The sequence below is a fragment of the Sciurus vulgaris genome (genome assembly GCF_902686455.1).
Source record: "Sciurus vulgaris genome assembly, chromosome: 11".
Lineage (NCBI taxonomy): Eukaryota > Metazoa > Chordata > Mammalia > Rodentia > Sciuridae > Sciurus > Sciurus vulgaris.
Genome location: NC_136472.1, coordinates 7,389,060 through 7,409,790, shown reverse-complemented (window position 1 = coordinate 7,409,790; position 20,731 = coordinate 7,389,060). Strand labels below are relative to the sequence as shown.

General features: G+C 54.6%; 2 protein-coding genes across 7 annotated transcripts in view; both read left to right on the top strand.

Moving 5' to 3' along the window:
- The first annotated feature begins 2,257 nt into the window (after positions 1-2,257).
- Positions 2,258-13,470, top strand: PELI3 (pellino E3 ubiquitin protein ligase family member 3). Of its 4 annotated transcripts, XM_079105007.1 has the most exons (9): positions 2,258-2,408; positions 3,510-3,659; positions 4,202-4,273; positions 6,228-6,357; positions 6,977-7,078; positions 7,787-7,981; positions 8,243-8,431; positions 8,604-8,765; positions 9,660-13,470. In XM_079105007.1, the coding sequence occupies exons 2-9, from the start codon at positions 3,511-3,513 to the stop codon at positions 10,227-10,229; spliced, it is 1,569 nt and encodes a 522-aa protein (XP_078961133.1). In that variant the 5' UTR covers positions 2,258-2,408; position 3,510; the 3' UTR covers positions 10,230-13,470. The 4 variants fall into 4 exon arrangements, with proteins under 4 accessions (XP_078961133.1, XP_078961134.1, XP_078961135.1 ...); XM_079105008.1 differs by lacking the exon at positions 4,202-4,273; XM_079105009.1 differs by lacking the exon at positions 8,604-8,765.
- Positions 8,298-20,731, top strand: part of DPP3 (dipeptidyl peptidase 3) — a 27,600-nt gene continuing 15,166 nt past the window's right edge. The window contains exons 1-6 of one of the 3 annotated variants that reach the window (XM_079105005.1): positions 8,298-8,431; positions 15,886-16,160; positions 18,316-18,405; positions 18,989-19,126; positions 19,696-19,770; positions 20,390-20,483. In XM_079105005.1, coding sequence (XP_078961131.1) covers positions 15,891-16,160; positions 18,316-18,405; positions 18,989-19,126; positions 19,696-19,770; positions 20,390-20,483 — 667 coding nt within the window. In that variant the 5' untranslated portion in view covers positions 8,298-8,431; positions 15,886-15,890. Of the gene's footprint in view, positions 8,432-13,486; positions 14,617-14,843; positions 14,937-15,885; positions 16,161-18,315; positions 18,406-18,988; positions 19,127-19,695; positions 19,771-20,389; positions 20,484-20,731 lie in introns of those variants that run through there. The other 2 variants (XM_079105004.1, XM_079105006.1) reach the window with 2 other exon arrangements.

The following is a 20,731-nucleotide window of genomic DNA, read 5'->3' as shown; positions in this document are numbered from 1 at the left end:
GCAAGTGCTCTACCACCGAGCCCCAGCCCCAGCCCCTAGATATTATTATTATTACTATTTTACATAAAGGAAACTGAAACCTACAGAGATTAAGAAGCTGGGATTCTTGGCACAAAGCCCTGGATTTAGAACCAAAAGTCAAGATTGGAACTTGGGCATCCATTGGTGGTGTCCCAACTCCCCCTTCCTCTTCCTGACCCCAGCACTGTCCACGGGACAGATGGACCCTGGCTCCCTAAGCCCCTGCCATACAATTCTAATCCCAGTACTCTATCCTAGAAGAATATGGCACCTCCTCCTTTGTCAGTCTTGGCGATCTCTCTCAGAACCTCCCTCGCTGCAGACCAATGTCAGGTGGTAGCAATTGGGACGCTGCTTCTTAGTTCCACCCTTGTTTGGCTGCATGATCTGGGCCCTTGGGTCTCAATTTTCTCATCTGTAAACTGCAGGTTACAACAGTGATTCAGTACATGGCCACTGAGGGCCTGCTCTGGCAGGCAATGTGCAGGAGGCTGGGGTTATACAAGAGACTAATACTATGGGCATTCAGCGATGAAAGCCATCCTGAGGTGCAGGATTTGCCCTGCTGATGGGGGCTTCTCAGGGAGGGTCTTTTGATCCGTGAGTGCTTTTTTCCCTAAAGAATGTGTCGATAGGTGCTTTCTTGTTTCATCAGGCTGCTGGGGCCCCAGAACAGTTGGCAAAGCAGTTGGTCTCTTTGCCTCCAATTTGTAGGTGGGGTAGATGTGGTGGGACCCAGGGGGTCTGGGAGATTGGGAGCCTCATATTCAACAAGTTGCAGGGGTGGGGCGGGGGGGAGCATTGGCAGATGCTCCCTTTCAGGAATGGATGGGAAAATTCCCACTCATCCCTCCCTGATAACAGAAGTCAAAGGCCACCTCACCTCCTTAGTGCAGACTTCCTTGACTTCCTCATAAAACACATACCTCAAAGACAGCTTAATGGTCCATCCTCTGGGCTTCCCCCAGCCCTTGCTTGTTGTTCCATACCAAGAGATACAGAACAATAGGGGCCTCATCTGATGCAGATAGTTTCTTCTCTGAGCCCCCATTCTAGTGTCCCTAATTATGAAATGTTAGAAATTAGGAGTCCAGGGGCTGGGGATGTAGCTCAGTGGTAGAAAGCTTGCCTAGCATGTGGGAGGGCCAGGACTGCATCACCATTACTGCCCCCCCACGCCCCTGCAAAATGAGGAATCTAGAGTTTGGAGTCACCCATATAGCTGACATTCCCCTCTTGGCCCTTTTCTAGCAAAATAACCCTGAGCAAAGTAATTTCTGTAAATTTGTTTCCTCTTCTGTAAAAATGAATGATTATCATGCCTGCCTCCCCAGAATTAAAGGTTTTTTTTTTTTTTTTTTTTTTTTTTCAAAATCAGCGCTCTCTCTCAGACCTCCCTCGCTGCAGACCAGTGTCAGGTGGTAGCAACTGGGACGCTGGTCGCCTGGTACAGAGGGGTAAAAGAGGTCTCTTGCAAGCCCCAGACCTAGAGGGGTTGCACCGCCAAAGGTCTGTTTATCCTTTTGGCATCACAAGGCCGGGTGTGCGTGGTGGCGGAAGAGGCACGGTGGGTGCCTCTGGATACCCAGAGACCCAGAACCAGCTGTAGGTCAGATCACTCAGAAAGTGGCCAAGCTGAGCTGGAGACAGGTCTGCAACTCAACCGCAGTCGCTTTCCACGGCCTCTGCTGCTGACGCACACCCACCTCCTTCAGTATTTTCCTTCTCTCTTCTCCTCGCCCCCGCTTCTCTCCTCCTCTAATTCCGTGGCTTCCCCATGTGGGAGGCGGGGTCTCTAGGCAGGAGATGGGATGTCAGACCCCCAGCCTAAAGCTGGGGAAAAGACCCTCCAGACCCGGGCTCTGGCTTTGGTTCACAGTAGGGTGACAACGTCAGGGTCTCTGGAAACCCCGCGAGTCCCCGGAAATGGGGGCGGAGTCTGGGGAGCCCGAAATGGGGAATGGGACTCATAGACTACCAGGGAGTTCCTCTGCCTGCGAGGACGCGTGAGGGAGTCCCTCAGCAGAGTGGTGGGCAGGGCTTCCCTGTGCCCTGGGCGGTGCCGGAGGGGGCGTGGTCTCCCGGGAGGGGCGTGGTCTCCCGAGAAGGGGCGTTGCTCTGCGGACTAGGGCAAAGCTAGGCCGCAAGGGGCGGAGCCTTAGGTGAGGCGGGGCTTCCGTGGGCGGAGCCAGTTAGGCGGGGCCTCGGTGCAGGGGGCGGAGCGTCGCAATTCGCGTTCGTCCCCCTCCCCGCGGCCCTGGGTGTCCCCGTGACGAGGCAGCACGGAGCCGCCGCGGGCTCGGCCCATCCCGCCGCAGCAGCTCGGGGGCCGAGCGAGGACGAGGCGGGGAGGGAGCAGTACACAGCGGGGATCCGAGCGCGGCCAGGTGAGGCCGCCAGGGCTGAGGGGGCGGGGGCTGCGCCGGGCGGGAGCGGGGGGCGTGTTTGCGTGTCTGTGGGTCACCGGGGGAGTGGGTCCGAGGCCGGTGCCTGTAGCTGTTTGCGCGTCTTCTGGTCCCTGCAGTCGTGGGTCGGGGCTGGGTTCTGCGCCCGTCCGGGCTCTGCCCGCGGGCCTCCGGTGTGCAGGACTGTGCACGCGCGCGCATGTTTATGTGGAGGGGCCGCTGGCTGTGTATCTGCGTATGCGCTGGGCCGTCATTGTGCCGCCCCGGGCGCGGGGCGCGGGCCTGCCCAGCCAGTCCCTACAGCATAGGGATGTTTTCCAAACAGGCTGCCTGCAGGAGACAGCTCTGCTGCAGCCTGAGCCAGAGCGGGGAGCGCCGCCGCCCCCACAGGCCTCCAGAGACCCGGCGGCCTGGGGACCGCCGACACCCGAGAGACGGAGGGGGTGCGCATCCAGGGGAGTCCAGAGGCCTTGCCCTCAGGGCGAGGTCAAGATGGGGAGACTGAGGCAGATGGATGGGGAGGTGGAGGTAGACGACAGGAGGAGAGGGGGAGGAAGGTGGAAAGAGAAAAGGACAGTGCTGGGAGGACAGAGGGTCATTGAGAAACAGACAGACGGACAGAGGCCTAGACCTACAGAGGGGCAGAAAGATGATGATGGATAGATGAGTGCAAAGAACCTGACAGATGGTAACTCAGAGGTGCTGGAGCTAAAAGCTCAAGTCAGGAACTGAGTCCCAGACCAGGTTAAGAGCCCCCAAGTCCTGGGTTGCCCTCCTTCCAAGCCCATCCCAGACTGGAATCTTGGTCACCAGCCAAGTTGTTCCATCCCTCTGGCCCCACCAAATATCTGGGACCTCTGACTCTGCCACCTCCCCCTCTTGTTTCCATTCCACCCATCTCCCCTTCGTGGTGTCCCAGCAACCTGTGTCCCTTGAGGGGAGGCAGAGGTGAAAGGTTGCCATAACAATAGATATTCGAAAGGTCACTCTGCCTTAACCTGGGTCTTGCAGCAGACTGGACCTGGGATTGAGGAGAACTGGGGTGGGAAGCTGCAAAGCTCTCTTCTTTCTCACCCTGCCCAGAATGGTGCTCGAAGGAAACCCTGAAGTGGGGACCCCCCGAACCTCAGACCTCCAGCACCCCGGGAACAAGGGCTCTTGCATCCTTTCTTCCAGTGAAGATGCACAGCCGGGCGAGGAGCCCATCAAGTATGGTGAACTCATCGTCCTGGGGTGAGCCTCCCTGGTCCAGGAGGAATGGGCACCCAGCAGCCAGAAGGAGGGCCCCAACTCCCCACAAGTAGGGCCTTCTGCTGTTTGTCCCTTGTTCCCTTCCCAGCTGAAAGACAAAATTGACCAAACCCACCTCAATTCATAAAGATTATTTTATCTTCCTGCTTCTCTTAAATTCCTGAGACAACTCTAACAGACCACTCAAGTTTCTGATTATATGAGAAAAAAGTAACAACAGCTGCCTTCTGCAATGCTCCCGCAATGTGTTGTGTGGGGCAAAGAACTTGGTTCTGCAACAAAACTGCTTGATTCCGATTCTGCCTCTGCGAGTTGCTGAACTTCCCTGTGCCTCCATTTCCCCATTTTACAAACAGGGAGGATATTATTCCCTACCTCAGAGGGTTGTCGGAAGGAAGGAAGGAAGGAAGGAGGTGATTTCTGTAAAGTACGTAGAACAGCGCCTGACACGTATCAAGTGATCTGGGAGGCAGGCCTGTGCCAAGCCCTTTCATGGACATTATTTCATTTCAATCTTCACAAAGATGCTGTGAGGAAGGAGGTGAGGAAACCGAGGCTCAGAGAGGGGAAGTGACTGGCCCAAGGGCACACAGCTGGTAAGTGGCAGGGCTGGAATTTGGACCCAGGTCTTTCTTACTCTAGGTCTAGTGCACTCTCACGAAACCACAGCTCACCCTCATGCTACAGATGGGAAAACTGAAGCCAGGAGAGAGGAAGCAATTGGCATTGGTGGCTGGGCAGACCTCATCCTTTCCTGGTTTGGGCCTGACCTGAATCCCTGCCCCTCCCTCACAGCTCTTGCCCCAGGCACAGATCCCTCTTCTGCCTCCCTCATCCATGTCTCCTTGTGGCCTCTCTCTGCCATCAGTCCAGAAGAAACTACTTGATAAGCTACAGTCTCATGATGATGATTATCAAGGATTAATAATGACTACTGTTTGTTGACACTTAGGTGTCATGGGCTTTTTTTCCCTTCATAACAATAATAGCTAACACTTATCAAGGGCTTGCTGTCACTGTGCCCAACTCCATGCAAGCATTTTCAAACGTTTTATCTCATTTAGTTCTCAAAATGAAACTACTAGGTCAGTTCTGAAAAATTAGCCCCATTACTCCAGGCCCATCTGGATCCTGATCCTGGGTTGGGACCACTGCCATCTACACCACCCCTCTCCCCATGGGAAGAACTCAAAAGGGCAAAAGCAATGCCTCTCTCAGGGTGCTTGCCTGAGAATAACAGCTGCTTGTTGTCCACAAGGGCTGGCTTTGCAGCTGAGGGCAAGGCCACTGATGGGGGAGTATGTAGACCTAACATACCCTCACCAGCCATCTGTTCTCTGCAGAGCAGGGAAGCTCCACCCTGGCTGTGCATCAGAGCAACTGGAAAGCACATTGAGAACACACATTGACAGGCTCACCCCAAACCTACAGAATCAGAATCTCCATGGGTAGGGCCAGAGAATCTGGACTTAAAAAAACTCACCAGGAGATTCTGATTTAAATGGTCCTTGTCTGTATGTGGCAGCTATTCACCCATCAGTTCCTGCTCCAAAACCTTCTGTGGCTCCCCACTGCCTACAGAATAATTCTTGACTTGTGCTCAGGGCCCTTCTACCAACTTCATCTTCCCCTGCTACACTTTACAACCCAAATCACCAACCCCTGATCTCACCAAACCCTGCCAGCCTCTGGGCTTCAGCTCAGGTGGAGACCTCCATCTAGAAGGATGTCTGCGAGTCTGGAGTCAGGCAGACCTGAGCTCAAATCGGAACTTTTTAACTTACTAGGCTGGGGCAAGTCACTCTACCTCCCTGGGCCTCCATTTCTCTTATTCGTAAAATGGGAAGAAAGACACTTGCCTGGCAGGACATTGCACAGATTCCATTAGGTAATTAATAACGTGAAGGGCCAGGAACACAGAGGCAGCAGTACATGGCAGCGACCAAGGCTCTGACTCACCCCATCTTTGCTTCTCATCGTCATTTCCCTGGGACAAGAGCTGCAAAGGTGGGTGGCAGTGTGACACGTATGGAGAGACAGAGGTAGTGGCATCCTGGACCTGCTCATGTCCTTCATTCATGTTCTAGTAGTGGTGTAATAAATCATAGTTTGCTACAGGTGAATCCTTTCTAGCTCTTTATGGCCTTATATAGGTGTTCCCTCTCCCCAGAAACCTGAACCCGGGGTCAGAATTCCCTCTGCCTCTGGGCCTGGGGTGTGCTTGGCGTGGGCCCAGGGGCACGTTGTTGTGGCGGTTGGTACCTGGGTCCTTGGGAAACTGGAGGCCCCTCCACTGGTGGCTCAAAACTGATCACCGATATATCATTTCTACCATCCCAGCATCCAGCAGCTGCCCAGGCACAGCTCAGGCATCCAGGAACACTTGGTTAATTGAACGCAAGACACCCAAATCACCAATCTGCTAGCTTTGGTTGGTTCCCGATCTTGTTTAGGAAGGTTGGCAGTTTTCTTCAAGTCTTGCTGGGGGCTTACTTTCTCTTTTTCTCTCTCCTCCTACAATCCTTTTTTTCTTAATCCCCACAACCACAGCTACAATGGGTGTCTGGCAAGTGGGGACAAGGGCCGTCGGCGAAGCCGCCTGGCACTGAGCCGCCGGCCACATGCCAACGGAGTGAAGCCAGACGTCATGCACCACATCTCCACACCACTCGTCTCCAAGGCAAGCAGTTTATCCCAGCAGATGGCACCGTCCTGCCCACCCTGCCCCAGGTCCAGCTCTTCAGCCTTCCCAGACCTTCCAGCCACAGCCTCGGTGGTGCCGCCGGGGAGTGCACTGTGCTGTCACTCACAGCCTCGTGGCTACCAGCAGAATGGTGATGGTGGGAAGTCCTGTAGTGTGCACAGGACTTTACAGTTTGCAAAATGTTTTCTTGACCACCAGACCTCACTCACTGGATGGAAATGATTGTTTTAGAGGCAGCCAAGGCTCCTAGAGTGGGATGTGATGGTCACACAGCAGTAGCAAAGGGAAAAACTTGACCTTAGAGGATCGGGGGTAGAAGTCAGCTTTTGCTAGTTCCAGCTGTGTGGAACCAGGTCACTTCTCTCTGAACTGCAGCTCCCTCAACTGTAAAATGGGAACCATAAGTCCATCCTTGGGGTGACTGGAGGATTAAGTAGGATAATAGGTGCAGAGCACCTGCTGTGCAGACCCTCAGCACAGGATTCAGCTGCCCTTCCCTGGGGATAGCCACTGGGCCCTGAGCTCATTTCTGGCTCGGAAACTTACACCTCTCATGGTCACATGCCCTGGGAGGTGACTTCTTTCTCCCCACCAGGCACTGAGTAACCGAGGCCAGCACAGCATCTCATACACGCTGTCCCGGAGCCACTCAGTCATAGTGGAGTATACGCATGACAGCGACACAGACATGTTCCAGGTATGCTCAACCCCTCCACCAGCCTCCTGGCCTCTGAGTCCGCAGGCCACAGGGAGGAGCTTTGGGGCGTGGGGGCAGTGCTCTGCTCTTCAGATGAGGAAGCAGGATGTCCTAGCATGGGCCACTGGCTGTGCACTGACAAGCAAGGCAGCAGGGGTGTCACCACGCGGACTCGAGATGCCCAGCGTGGGGGCCATTGGCCTCTGAGGCCAGAGGGCAGGTGTGAGAGTCCTCATATCTGGGTTCAGATGCCCACTTCATCACTTATGATGGGATGACTTTGGGCAAGAGCCACCTGACCTCTCTGGGCCTTGGTTTCCCCAACTGTAAGTGGTACGGATAACAACACCCACCCCACAGGAAGATTAACTGAGGTGTTACACATAACGTGCTTAGCTTAAAGTACTCCTACTGAAGACCCACTGTTCACTGTGAATATTTAAGCCTTCCATGCCAGAGGTGCCACTTCCCCACGGTTACACAAGCAGATCAACTAGCTTTTACTGAGTGTGGGGGAGGCAGAGAAGGAGATGCTTCACCCATGTCCAGTTGGATGTGGAGACCCCGTCTGGAAGCCCAGAGCCCCTTCTCTGGCAGCCTTGTCAGGTGGTGGCCCTGCACACAGAACAGCCGCTGGGACACTGGGGTGGGAAGCCATGATTCCAGCTGTGTGTGTAACCCCTGTGCTTGCCCTCCCCTCCCTTGCAGATTGGCCGCTCCACAGAGAACATGATAGACTTTGTGGTAACGGACACATCCCCTGGAGGAGGAGCTGCAGAGGGCCCCTCTGCCCAGAGCACCATCTCCCGCTACGCCTGCCGCATCCTCTGTGACCGCAGGCCACCCTATACTGCCCGCATCTATGCCGCTGGCTTTGACGCCTCCAGCAACATCTTCCTTGGAGTGAGTGACCCCCAGGCAGGGACCAGCTCTTCATCAGAGAGTGAGCTAAGCGGGAGGCTGGGGAGGTGCAGGGCCCTGCAGTGGTGGGCCAACCCACAGTCAACCGAACCATGACCCACACAGGGCTCCAGGTCAGGTGCTGCCCAAGTCATGTGGGCCTCTCTGGATTGCCTCTGAACTTGGGGTAGAGAGGTAGCCCCTCTGGCACACAGCCTGCTGGGGGTACTCAGGGATGTGATCTGATCCCTCATGTGGTCCCAGGAGCGGGCAGCCAAATGGCGGACCCCTGATGGCCTGATGGATGGCCTGACCACCAATGGGGTCCTGGTGATGCACCCTGCGGGCGGCTTCTCTGAGGACTCGGCCCCAGGTGTCTGGCGGGAGATCTCGGTCTGCGGTAACGTGTACACACTGCGGGACAGTCGCTCAGCCCAGCAGCGGGGGAAGCTGGTAGGTGGCCCACTCCATTTCCCCGACAGTCCTTCCCAGGCCTGCATAATATGTCCATCCCCCCGCCCAAGGTGGGAGATAACCTGTTGTCCTCATGCCCAAGGGAGCTCCAGTGGGCTCCATCTAGAGTCCCAGGCTCAGGGAGTTCTTGGCACATGCCACTTGCCTCCAGGCAGGAGCAGACCAGCATCCCCAGATGTACCTGTGCAGTGCTGGAGCTCCCTGGGGTGCTGAGGAGTGGAGCTACGCAGACACGCCATGCAGGGCAAGAGCAGTGAGGCTGCGGCAGCTTCAGACATCACGCCCTCTTATGAGGATGACATTTGGCCCACGTGTGAGCAGTTTAGAGCCTTGAGTGCTGGCAGTTTGTAGCGTGTCTGTCACGTATAAGCGGGTTTTGCTTTATTATCCTCTCCCAGCAGGAGAGGGCCATTGGAGTAGTTCTGACAGTACCCGCCACGTGGAAGCACCATGGGCACAGATCAGAGCATGCAGGTTCGGAGCTGGGAGTGAGTCCTAGTGAGAGGTTGCGTGTGGCCACACAGGGCTCTTCCCAGGTGTAACACACTGGCCAGTGAGATGGAAACCTCAGGGAAAAGCAAGGCTGATCTAGAGATTCTACTGGGAGAGCTGAGAAGCATTATTTAAAAAATCTATGCCCACGAACTATCCAGACACTTGTTGAGCTATGTGCCAGGAACTTTCCCAAGTGTTTATGTTGATTGATTCATTTAATCTTCATGAGACCCACTTGAGATGGGGACATGGAACCCACCTTGAGGATGAAGAGACTGACACACAGAGAGGTTAAGCTGTTCTCTTAAGAATACAGAGTTGCTGAACTGTGAGGTTACTCCAGAGTCCTTACTGTTAACCATGAACTCTAGGACAGCTGATTTGACCTCAGTATCTAGCATTCTGCATGAGAGGTGTTTTCTGCCTCTACCATTATGGGACAGCTTTGGAAAGTGTTTTAGAAAAACCCTATTTGGGTCCTAACTCCTAGTTTGACCAGCGAGGACACCAAAGCCCAGGCTGAGAGTGAGGGACAGCAGGTGCCTGGGGAGCATCTGCTGCCCTCCCACGTGGCCTCCCAGCCTGCCCTGCTGGCCCAGCATGCCTGTCCAGAGAGTGTTAGTGGGATGGACGGATGGCTTGTCTGGGGTGAGGCTGCCTGATGGTGGGGCTGGGGCCTCTAAGGCTAAGGCCCTTCTGCTGCCTCTGGCAGGTGGAAAATGAATCCAACGTGCTGCAGGACGGCTCGCTCATCGACCTGTGTGGGGCCACACTGCTGTGGCGCACTCCGGCGGGGCTGCTGCGGGCACCCACGCTGAAGCAGCTGGAGGCCCAGCGGCAGGAGGCCAATGCAGCGAGGCCCCAGTGCCCTGTGGGCCTCAGCACCCTGGCCTTCCCCAGTCCAGCCCGCGGTCGCACAGCACCTGACAAGCAGCAGCCCTGGGTCTACGTCCGTTGCGGCCATGTCCACGGCTACCACGGCTGGGGCTGCCGGCGGGAGCGGGGCCCCCAGGAGCGCGAGTGTCCTCTCTGCCGCCTTGTGGGGCCCTATGTGCCTCTGTGGCTTGGCCAGGAGGCTGGCCTCTGCCTGGACCCTGGGCCGCCCAGCCACGCCTTTGCACCCTGTGGCCACGTCTGCTCTGAGAAGACTGCCCGCTACTGGGCCCAGACACCGCTGCCGCATGGCACCCATGCTTTCCACGCCGCCTGCCCCTTTTGTGGGGCCTGGCTCACTGGTGAACATGGCTGTGTCCGCCTCATTTTCCAGGGGCCACTGGACTAGGCTGCTGGGGCCTTTGCTGTCATGCCCACCTGCCCGCCCAGGTCCCCCACCCCCTGCAGCCCAGATGGAGCTCTGCATGTGGGACTCTACCTGTTGGCACATAACCTCACCAGTTGGACACATTGGATGGGCTGTGGCCCTCCCCTAAGCTCCGGTTCCCAAGGGGTCCCCAAGATCTCTACCCTGGTCATACTGGTCAGCACCAGTGCTGCCCCAGGCTGATGGAGGGAGTCCAGCCCCATGCCCCTGCCCTTCCTGGGGCATCCCACATCTTGCCGCCTACACTGTGCCCCTGGGGGAGTGAAGGAGCTGTGGTTCCTGACCCCCAGCTTAGGCTGGCTGTGCCCTGAGCCTGCCAAGTTAGTAACAGATATCTGTCCTTCCTGCTGCTGCCCCGGGCTCCCCTATAAACCTCACTGCTCAGCTGCCCTGACAAATCCACGTGTCCCGCATGCATGCAGATCCTCCAACCCTGAGCAAGTGCTGGGTGGGCAGCAGGCTGGCACTGGCATTTGCTGATGCCCACCACAGGCTAGACTCTGTGCCCGGTGGGCTCTGGGGAATGCAGAGATAATCAGGTTCTCCACCTGGTGCAGTACACGATCTAGTGGAGGATGGACCAAATTACCAAATGACAGAATTCTTGGGGGCTGGGGAAGAGTCCTTGCTGGCCGTGGGAAAGTAAGCGAGGCTGAGATTCAGCTTCCATGGTGGCTCAGAATCCTCCAGGCCCATAGGATGGGATGGATGCTGTGCATACTCTGTGCAGGCTGCAGGAAACAGGAAACAGGGCTGAGCGACAGATTCTAGGGACTAGGGCATGGACTGTAGGGGGCAGATGGGGCTAGAGCAGGAGGCAGGGCCAGGCTGATGGGAAGATGCTGGATGGAGGATTTGTACCCTTATTTGTGGACAGCCAGGGGTCAACAAAGCAGGGAGAAGACTCTTGGCTCCAGAGCATTGGCTCTGACACAAGGGCTACCATCACTGAGTGCCCACGTGTGCCCCACACTGTGCTAATCGTAATAACAACTGTGTTCATTGAGCACTCACCAGGCACCAGGCTCTGCTTCTCGGAGGTTTTGCTGTTTAATCTTCACAGTAACCCAGGGAGGGAGGTGTTACCATTTGCATTTATAGGGAGATAAAGGCACATAGCTAGAAAGTGGCCAAGCCAGGACTTGAACCTACAGCTGTCCATCGGGGTACAGCCTGCCCCTCTCCCTTATGCTGTGGCTTTCCTTCAGTGAGTGGAGCTAAACTGAGCATGGTGTTCAAGTCTGTTTCATCAAAGGGCTGGAAAATGGGTTGGTGGACATCCACTGCTCCATGGCCCAGCCCCATGCAAGGCCCATCCTCCCCAGCTTCCTGCCTAAGGAGAGACCTGCCCAGGCTGGCATCAGAAGCTGGCAACCACATCTGCTGGCCACCTGCACCACAGCCAGATGCAGTGGGCCATCAACCAGACTGGGGTGTTCTGAGCAAGAACTGAAGGTTTCTGAGAAGATACAGAGAGTCTCTCCAGAGGAAGGGCAGAGTTGGGAGGGCATCCCAGGTGAGGGAACAGCATGGCAGGACAGGGAAAATACTTCGTGACCAATGAGCTTGGTGTTCAGGAGGTGGGAAAGAGGAATGGGGCTGTGGGTGTTTGGGCTGGGGTCTGGTGAGCCCTGGTTGTCATGGAGTCCAAGTCTGAGTGGACCCCTTATGCATTCTGGTCATGGGTTATTTCTTTTTGTGAGCCAAGAGCCAAGCTGGGTTGCCCTCTGACCAGCCAGGAAGTCAGGTAGATGGATGTTCTGGAGATATGAAAAAAGAAGGTTCTGCATGCAGGCAGGATGGGGGTATCATCCCAGTGCAGCAGGGATGCCAGACCCTTAGGAGTGCAGATTCCTGATGGTGCCCACCTGGAATCCAAGCGACTCAGGAGGCTAAGACAGGAAGATCTCAAGTCTGAGGCTACCTTAGTCAACTTAGCAAGACCCTGTTTCAAAAAAGAAAAACTACTAAGGATATAGCTTAGTAGTAGAGAGGCCCTGGGTTCAATCCCCTGAACTGCAAAAAGGAGGAGTGCAATTTTCCCTGGAGGGAACTTCCCAAGGCCACACAGCTGGTTGGGACCAGAGACCAGAGACCTTGGCTGTTGAGAGGACACAGGGCACCCTTGTGTGTTAGAAGAGAGAGATGTGATTGCATCCTAGCTTCCTTGCTAAGTACCGCTTAGCTAGCATGGGATGGAGGGCAGAGAGGGATGCTGGAGTGGGTGTGGGAGTATTTCAAACCGCCCTACAGTGGTAGAAATACAGTTCTCCCCAGTCATTCCCTCTTCTGACCCTGTTGGGAACCAGAAAAGGGAACAATCTGATCCTATTTTTGGTAGGGAGTTGCAGACTCTGGGAGGAGAGACAAGCAAGGGGCACTACTTGGGTGCTGGAGAGAAATTAGAGGTGTTGGCAGGAGGGGTCAGATGGCCCTGGACTTGCCGCAGCTCTGCCCCTTGCCAGATCTTGGAGCCTCATTTCCAAAGTTGTTAAATGGGATGATAGTCCCTCCTTATCAGGTGGCTGTGAATGTCTGGAAGGCACCTGTGGCATAGTAGACACTTAACACTACTTCCTCACCTATCCCTTTGACATTCTCCTGGGGAAGGGCCAAGACAAGAGATGAGCATGACTCCAGTGAGTAGATGGCTCTATGTGAGTGTATGTGTGCACATGCGTTTTGGGGACAGGTGGAAGGGACAGTGTGGTGGAAGGTTCGAATAAGGCTAGACCCTAGTTCAGGGACTCTGGAAGACATCTGTGTGTTCTTAGGGAAGTCAATGAACCTCTTATCCTCAGTCTTACCATCTGTGCAATGGGTAAAGTGGTATCCTATCTCAGGGGTTTTGCAAGAATTAAATGAGATTCTCCATGGCAAGCGGCTGGCCAAAGACTTCAGTTAAGCGCTCCCATTAGCTGCCATCATAAAAATGGGATCTTGAGCTTGGTTGAGGGGCCTGTGTACCCAGCTCTTTAACTTGCCCAAGCTGTCCTCTGGTGGTCGTGGACAGCTTTACCTCCTATGACATTTGACTTCACCTGAATCAATCCATTTTATAACCATTTTAAAGACAATGAGAATTGAGAGGCAGGAAAAAAGAATGACTTTCCTATGGACATAGACCCCTTTATTGAGCTCCTCCTTATAATGACAATTGTCATGAGAGCCAACTGCTAGTAGCATTGTCGTGCCAAGCAGAAACTTGGCACCTGTGATGGGCAGTTGCTGCCCTGGACCTAGACGCAGGCATCGCACATACACGCACACAACTCTAGAGGGAAGCACTGCCCAGTCGACAGTCACTGAAGCCTACAATATCCTTGGAGTGGTTTCAGTTAGCCCGGTTTTCCAGCTGATGAAGTCAAGGCTCGGAGAGGTGAAGTGACCCAACTAAGGTCACAGAACCCGTTGGTGATAAAAACCCGATTTGACCTTAGGCAATCTGACTCCGCCCTCCGTCTGACCCGAGCCTGTAGCCATGCTCCCCACTCGGCCCACGTTCAGCACCAGGCACTTCCACTTGCATGCCGCACCCAGGCCCAGACTTCTGACTTGTTTAGAGTGGACTTCCCACCCGCCTCTGCGCTGGGCTGCCTTCCGGGGTCGCAGGAAACTTTCTTATCCAGCAGGCACCTGGCAAACACCAAGAAACCGCCAGCCCCTTCCTGCCCTCGCCCTGTGTGCTGAGGAAACTGTGGCTTGGAAATGCTTAGCGGCTGCCTTCAGGCCCACGCGGGTGGGCGGCGGTCCAGTGAAGCACTCGCGAGTGTTTCTCTGCGCCCCTGCGCTGGTGGGATCACCTCGGCTCGGCCGGAGCCTGCAGCCTGGATTCCCCGAACCGAGAGTTCTGCGGTCTCCAGAGAGTCTCCCCGCCAGACCCCCGTGTCCAGTGAGAACGCGAGAGCCGCATTATTCCCATTGTGCAGGTTTCCACCTGCAAAATTGAGGTCGGGGGACCGAGGCGAAACCCCAAAGAGCAGGGTCTTGGTTGTGTGTGTAAGTGCTTCGTCCATGACACGCACGCCAGCCCCGTCCGGGCTCAGGCACCTTGTCGGCCCCGACCAGGCCGCGGCCAGGCGGGGAGCCGAAACGCCCAGCTCCTGCGCGAGCGTGGCCCACGGACAAAAGGCCAAGGCCGCAGGGCCCAGCCGCACGGCACCCTAACGCCTGGGGGCGGGAGCCGGGAGGCGGAGGAACTCGCCTTCGCGCGACTATTGGCTGATGATTCTGCCCATCTTGGCTCTGGGACCGGACAATTGGCTGGTGGGGGCGGGGTTTGCGGAGCCCCAATGAATGGGGGAGCCGGAAGCAGGAAGTGAGTTTGCGAACCGAGCAGCTGCTGCAGGTGAGGAGCGGCCCCTGGGTTTCGGGGTCATGGTGTGTCATCCTCCGGGGACCTGTGCCAGGCTGGATTGAGAGCAGGCTCATTCCCTTTCTGCCCACCTTTCAGTTACACCTTCCAAATCCGTCCCGGTCTCTAGGCCAAGGAAAGTTCCGGGAAGCAAAGAGTTAACACCTCTTTCGGAACCCGCGGGACGCGCTGTGGGGGCGGGGCCTCGTGAGTGGGTGGGGGAGACTGGAAACTCATTCTCTGTCAGCTAGGGGTGGTGGAGAATGCCTTGGGTTCGGAGACCCCCTGATCCCAACGAGGCAGTGAGACCTTTGGTAAGTGCTTGGCCTCGCCAGGTCTCATTTTCCCCACGTGTCCAATGGGTTGTGGACGTCCGACTTCCCTGGCCGAGCATATGTAGGGGGATGAGAACGGGAGAAATGCTGGGAGCCATGCGGGAGGAAGAATTCATGGGAAGTCATTGCTGCTGTAGGTACATCCTGACCAGGGCGACCTTATCTAATTTGTGCACACATGTGTTGAGGTTAGGGTTATTTTCATCCTCTTTTCAAGAAGAGAAAAGAGAGATGCGGAGCTGGGGTTGTGGCTCAGTGGTAAAGCGCCTGCCTGGCAATCGTGAGGCACTGGGTTCAATCCTAAGCACCACATAAAAATGAATAAATAAAATAAATATATTATGTCCATCTACAACTAAAAAAATTTTTTTAAAATAGTTTTAAGAAGAAGATGCAGAAAAGAAACAATTGGCTTGATTTTTAGGAGTCTAGGGCCAAGTCAGGATTGGAACATGGGGCTTCCACCTAGAAACCTGGCTCTCTGTCCTTGTGAACAGTGGTGGATGGTTGTGGGAATATGTTGAATAATTCTGAACGAGGAGGCTTGGTGGTCAGAGAAGGAGAGAAGATAGGGCAGCATCTGGACCAGAAGTCTAGAAATGAGGGTCTCTGTGCTGACCCTCTGTTGTGTGATTAAGCAAGACTCCTGTCCTATCTGGGCCTGTTTCTCCACCAGTAAACTAGGTGGTTGGATTCAGACTTGGAGATTGAGGGGCCACAGGCAAAGTATGGCTCAGTAATGTATTTTGTAATCTAATTGGGGGAGACACCTAACCTTCTCTGAGTCTCAGCATATCTGGTGAATACTGATCCGTTGGTATTCCCTTTCTCCTGGGCTTTTGGGAAGCTAAACAAGCTCATGGGAGTTCAGAACCAGGTATACTGTTAGGGTGTGTTAAATGATAGATGTGATGATGATTCCCTTTAGGGCCAATGGCGGACACCCAGTACATCCTGCCTAATGACATCGGCGTGTCTAGCCTGGACTGCCGTGAGGCCTTCCGCCTGCTGTCACCCACAGAGCGCCTCTATGCCCACCACCTGTCCAGGGCCGCCTGGTACGGAGGTCTGGCTGTGCTGTTGCAGACCTCCCCTGAGGCCCCCTACATCTATGCCCTCCTCAGCCGCCTCTTCCGTGCCCAGGACCCTGACCAACTGCGCCAACATGCCCTGGCTGAAGGTCTTACCGAGGAGGAATATCAGGTCAGTTCACCCAGGCCAGCCCTCCTTTCCTGTGTGGTGGCTTCTGGGCGTAAGGAACCAAGATGCAGGTGGAGGATTAGACCAAAGATTACAAACTCAGGACCCTTCTCTCCTAGAGCCTAAGTCTCTGTAAAAATACACAAATGGTTGTCTGTACCTTTGATGTTGTAATGAATCACTTAGAACAGTGCCTACTTCAAGGTAAGTGATGGCTGCTGAGATTATAATGAACGCAGAGGAAGGAGTCAAGGCTAGACATCGGGCAGTCCACATTCTGAAATCTGAACCAGTTCTGGCTGTGGGCAGAATGTTCTGCCTGCTCCTGGTTTTTGTTTGTTTATAGATCTGTTGGCTAAGTAATACATGAATTCTTTGAGCATCGCAGTAATGCAGAAGGGCACAGAATAAAACACAAAGATTGCTCTTTCTCAGGCCTCTCCAGAGGTGACCACTGTGGCTGGTGTTTGTATATTGCATGGCTATACCTGTATGTGCACAAGGTGTTAGGTTCTTATTTTCTCTTTCACATAAATGAGATCATGCTCTTGTCACCATCTGTGAACTGCCTTTTTTACCGAACACTGTGTCTTGGAGAACTTCCATGAGTACATGTTAATCCACTTCATTTTTTTTTTACCCCAGTACTGGGGATTGAATCCAGAGTCTTGTACATGCTAGGCAAGCTCTCTATCATAAAGCTATATCCCTGTTCTTTTTATTTGTTTTGAGACAGTGTCTCCAAGTTGCCCAGACTGGCCTCAAACTTGCTATCCTCCTGCCTTAGCCTTCCAGGTAACTGAGAGTACAGACGCATTCCACTGCACAGGGCTACCTCATTCTTCTATTGGATTTGAAGCATCCTACAAGAGTGTACATTATAATCAATTTAGTCGTTTTTTAAATTGCTGGACTATTAGATTGTTCCTGGTTTTTCTTACAAACAGTGCCACAGTGAGCGTTCTTGTGCACATGTGTGAGAAAGATCTATTTCTGGAGGTAGAATTGCAGAGTCAAAGGCTCTGTGCATTTATAATTAACTGATTCTGTTAAATTTTCCTAAAAAGCTTCACTGAGTTATATTCCCACTAAAAATGAACAAGAATACAACCTGTTTTTTTTAATATACTAAATAAAGAGATTGGATTGCTTATCTCTGAAGTGACGTGCTGTTTCTTCTACCTTTTTTGAACTTTGGGTATTCACTTTGCATTCCCAGGCTATGTTCTTTCTACTCATTAAAAGAGCTAGTCTGGGGGGATGCTTATAAATGGGAAGGTGCTACCCAACTGCTACTATTTTTAGTAGGATTCTTTTGTTTGCCAGTAGCAAAAACCCAGCTCAGAGTAGCTTCAATGAAAGAATCACTGGTTCACATAACTGCTTCAGGCATGGCTAGATTCAGGGGCTCAGTACTGCCATCAGGGTACAGTCTTCATCTCTCAGCTTTGCTTTCTTTCCTCACTGTAGCAAGGGTGCTCCAGGGTTTCCTGGGCTGATATAAGAGAAGACCCTTCACCAGTGGCAAGTTTCCTGGTTAGGGCTTATTGGCCAGCTGAAGCCTCATGCTCATCCTTGTAGTCAGAGAAGGTGATTTCTCTGTCCAAGACAGCTTACATACCCGCAGGAACTAGGGGGAAGGAGATTCCCCCCAATACCACCACCAAAAAAAGGAAGATTGAGGTCTTGTTACTGAGAAAGTGAGGCTGGGCTAGGGTGAGCAGAAAACGTGGCATAGGAAGATGTTTGAGGCTGCCTGGTTTGAACATTTGATGGTTTCAGTGCCCGCTTCCTGACAGGTTGGGAGCTGAGGATGAGCTCGCTAGAGAAGGAGGTGGTGTTGGGACTGGGCCTTAAATGGCACAAGGCCATAAGTGGCTGAGAGGGTGCTGGTGTGGAGGAAGCAACGGTGGATGAGCGACTAGGTGTTTTCGAACTTAGACCAGCATGGCTGGATCACAAGGATGTGGAAAATTGGTCTGTGAGCCAGACTGGGGCTCCCTAGGATCTGGGGCTCCCTAGGATCCCTTGGTTTCCCAGCCTCACCCTTACTGGCTGCACCTCGTGTGCTTGTCACATCAAGTCTCAGTTTGGGACTTCCCTCCAGTGGGAGGGCTGTGCGTCCCGGTTTCCGATGAAACACCACCTCGCCCCTCAGGCGTTCCTGGTCTATGCGGCGGGGGTCTACTCCAACATGGGCAACTACAAATCCTTTGGCGACACCAAGTTTGTTCCCAACCTACCCAAGGTGAGCTGAGGGAGGGTTGGGAAAGGTGGGGAACAGGGTGCCGGGGGGGTGGTGAAGGTAGCAAAAGGAGCCCTAGCTGGATCTGGGATTGAGCAGAGCCTTGGCCTTGTCGCTGCCACACTGTGTCACCCTGAGTGTCACCCAGCCTTGCCCTGTGCTGTAGACACATATAAAGGAAAAGCACAGACCTTGCTGACCTGAGGGTCAAGCAAGGGCAGGGTGTGGAAGTGTGAACGAGTCAGTTCTTGCAAGAATGGAACCTGCCGTCCTGGCAGAGAACGGGAGGAACCTGAGCTCAGGGCATCCCTCCTTGGGAGTGTGGGGTTTGCACCTGCCTGGGGCAGATGTTGCTCATACTCTAGGGCTTGTCAGACCTTAATGACCTGCACAAGTCGCCTGGTAATGTCAGAATGCAGCATCCAATTTGACCGGTCTGAGGTGGGCCCAAGACACTTCTCAGGCCCTGCCAGTGCCACTGGTCCCTGGACCACACTCAGGCAGAAGAGCTTGAGGGCGGGAGGGGGATCCGGAGGGCAGGTCTGTGGGAAGCACCACCAGGCCCGTGTTCTCCTTTCCCCCGCAGGAGAAGCTGGAGCGTGTGATCCTGGGGAGTAAGGCCGCCCAGCAGCACCCAGAGGAAGTCAGGGACCTCTGGCAGACCTGCGGGGAGCTTATGTTCTCCCTGGAGCCGAGGCTTCGGCACCTTGGGCTGGGGAAGGAGGTGAGGCTCTCAGCTGTTGGGGCAAGTGGAGGGCATCCTTTGGGGCCCCCTGGGGTGGAGGGAAGGGCGCTGACAGGAAGGCACTGGGCTTTTTCTCTCGCTGTGCAGGCAGAGCTGCTCTCCACTGCAGGCCTCTTTTGTCTTCTGTGAGTTGGGAAGCAGTCTGGATGGAATGCTCTCTGCATGTCCTCCCAGATCTGATCTGCCAGGATGCTGTGTGCAGGAGCGGGCAGGAGAAAAGCTGGGAGGTGGAAGGCGCTGAGGAGGGGGTGGGGACGGAGGGCTCCCAGCCCGCCCACCTCTGGAGGCTGCTTGGGCTGCGTGGGGAGAGGGCATGGCAAGCCTGGGGGTGGGCCAGCTATAGAAGTTAGACAGTGCAGAAAGGCCCAAGACGAGCATCTGTCTGTTTTATAATTTTTTCCCCTGGAAAGAGAGGGAGCAGGCAGGATGGAGGCTGGTGGGAAGAGGTATAGGATGTCTAGGAAGAGAGCCACCAGCTATCCCTGTAAGCCCCTCGCCCCTGACCGCAGCAACTCCTCTTTCCCACCTTCCCCTCTTTTCTCTAACAGGGAATCAGCACCTATTTCTCTGGGGATTGTACTATGGAGGATGCCAAGCTGGCTCAGGACTTTCTGGACTCCCAGGTTCGGGGACTGGGGACTCGTCATCAGTGGTTCAGTGGGGCTCCTCCTGTCAGCCCCTCATGATCAGTGCCTGCCCTGAGTCTTAGCTTGCACTCAGAGACATAGACATCTCGGGTCCTTGAGGTGGAAAAGTCTCGGGCAGCCCTTGTCCTTGAGATCAGCCTGCACAAACCAAGAGGACATGACACAGATGTCCCGGATGTGCCAGGCATCAAGCTGACCCTGCCCATACCCGGTCACGGGGCCTGATGACAGCCTCAGAGCAGGATGAGGTAGAACATTAGAGCTGCACTTCCAGGCTTGGGCCCTGGACTAGCTGTGTGACCAGTCTGTGAAAGGGCATCCACCTCCTGTAGCCCTGGTCAGCTGCAGTCATGCAGTGCCTGCCACGTCCAGTCCATGACTAGTACAACTAGTGCTCAGTGTAGGGAGCTGAGCAGGACCCTTGGCCCTGGCCTCCTGTCCGCCTGTACCTGCTCCCTGTCCCGCTGACTCAAGAGGATCCCTTGCCCTGATTTGCCTCTGCGCCATCTCCTTTGTAGTGACCACTCCCTCCTCGCAGCCCCCTACCCTCTCTGGACCTTTTCTCTCCCCAAATCCCTGCTTTGTTTTTTTCTAGAACCTCAGTGCCTACAACACACGGCTGTTCAAGGAGGTGGACCAGGAAGGCAAGCCCCACTACGAGGTGCGGCTGGCGTCCGTGCTCGGTACAGGTGCGCTCGGGCCCCTTCCACTTCCTCTGCAGCATCTCTGGATCCTAGTGGCTTAGGATCCTTCTAGAGGGTCCTTCTCTCCCAGGAGTTTATAGCCTGGGAGTGGCTCCAATCTCCATTTAGGGTCCTCTGTTATCTGTGAACCATCCTTGTGGATGGGCCAGGAACAGGTCTCTGGGCTCTGCCTAGTCTCAAGCCCACCCAGGAGCCAGGCAATGAGCTCTGCCCCTCCCAAGCCACCAGGACAG

Coding starts and splice junctions, on each gene's coding strand:
- PELI3 (XM_079105007.1), top strand. CDS start 3,511: ATGGTGCTCGAAGGAAACCCTGAAGTGGGGACCCCCCGAACCTCAGAC. Junction 7,079..7,786: donor GCGACACAGACATGTTCCAG/GTATGCTCAACC, acceptor CCTCCCTTGCAG/ATTGGCCGCTCCACAGAGAA. Junction 8,432..8,603: donor CCCAGCAGCGGGGGAAGCTG/GTAGGTGGCCCA, acceptor ACTTGCCTCCAG/GCAGGAGCAGACCAGCATCC.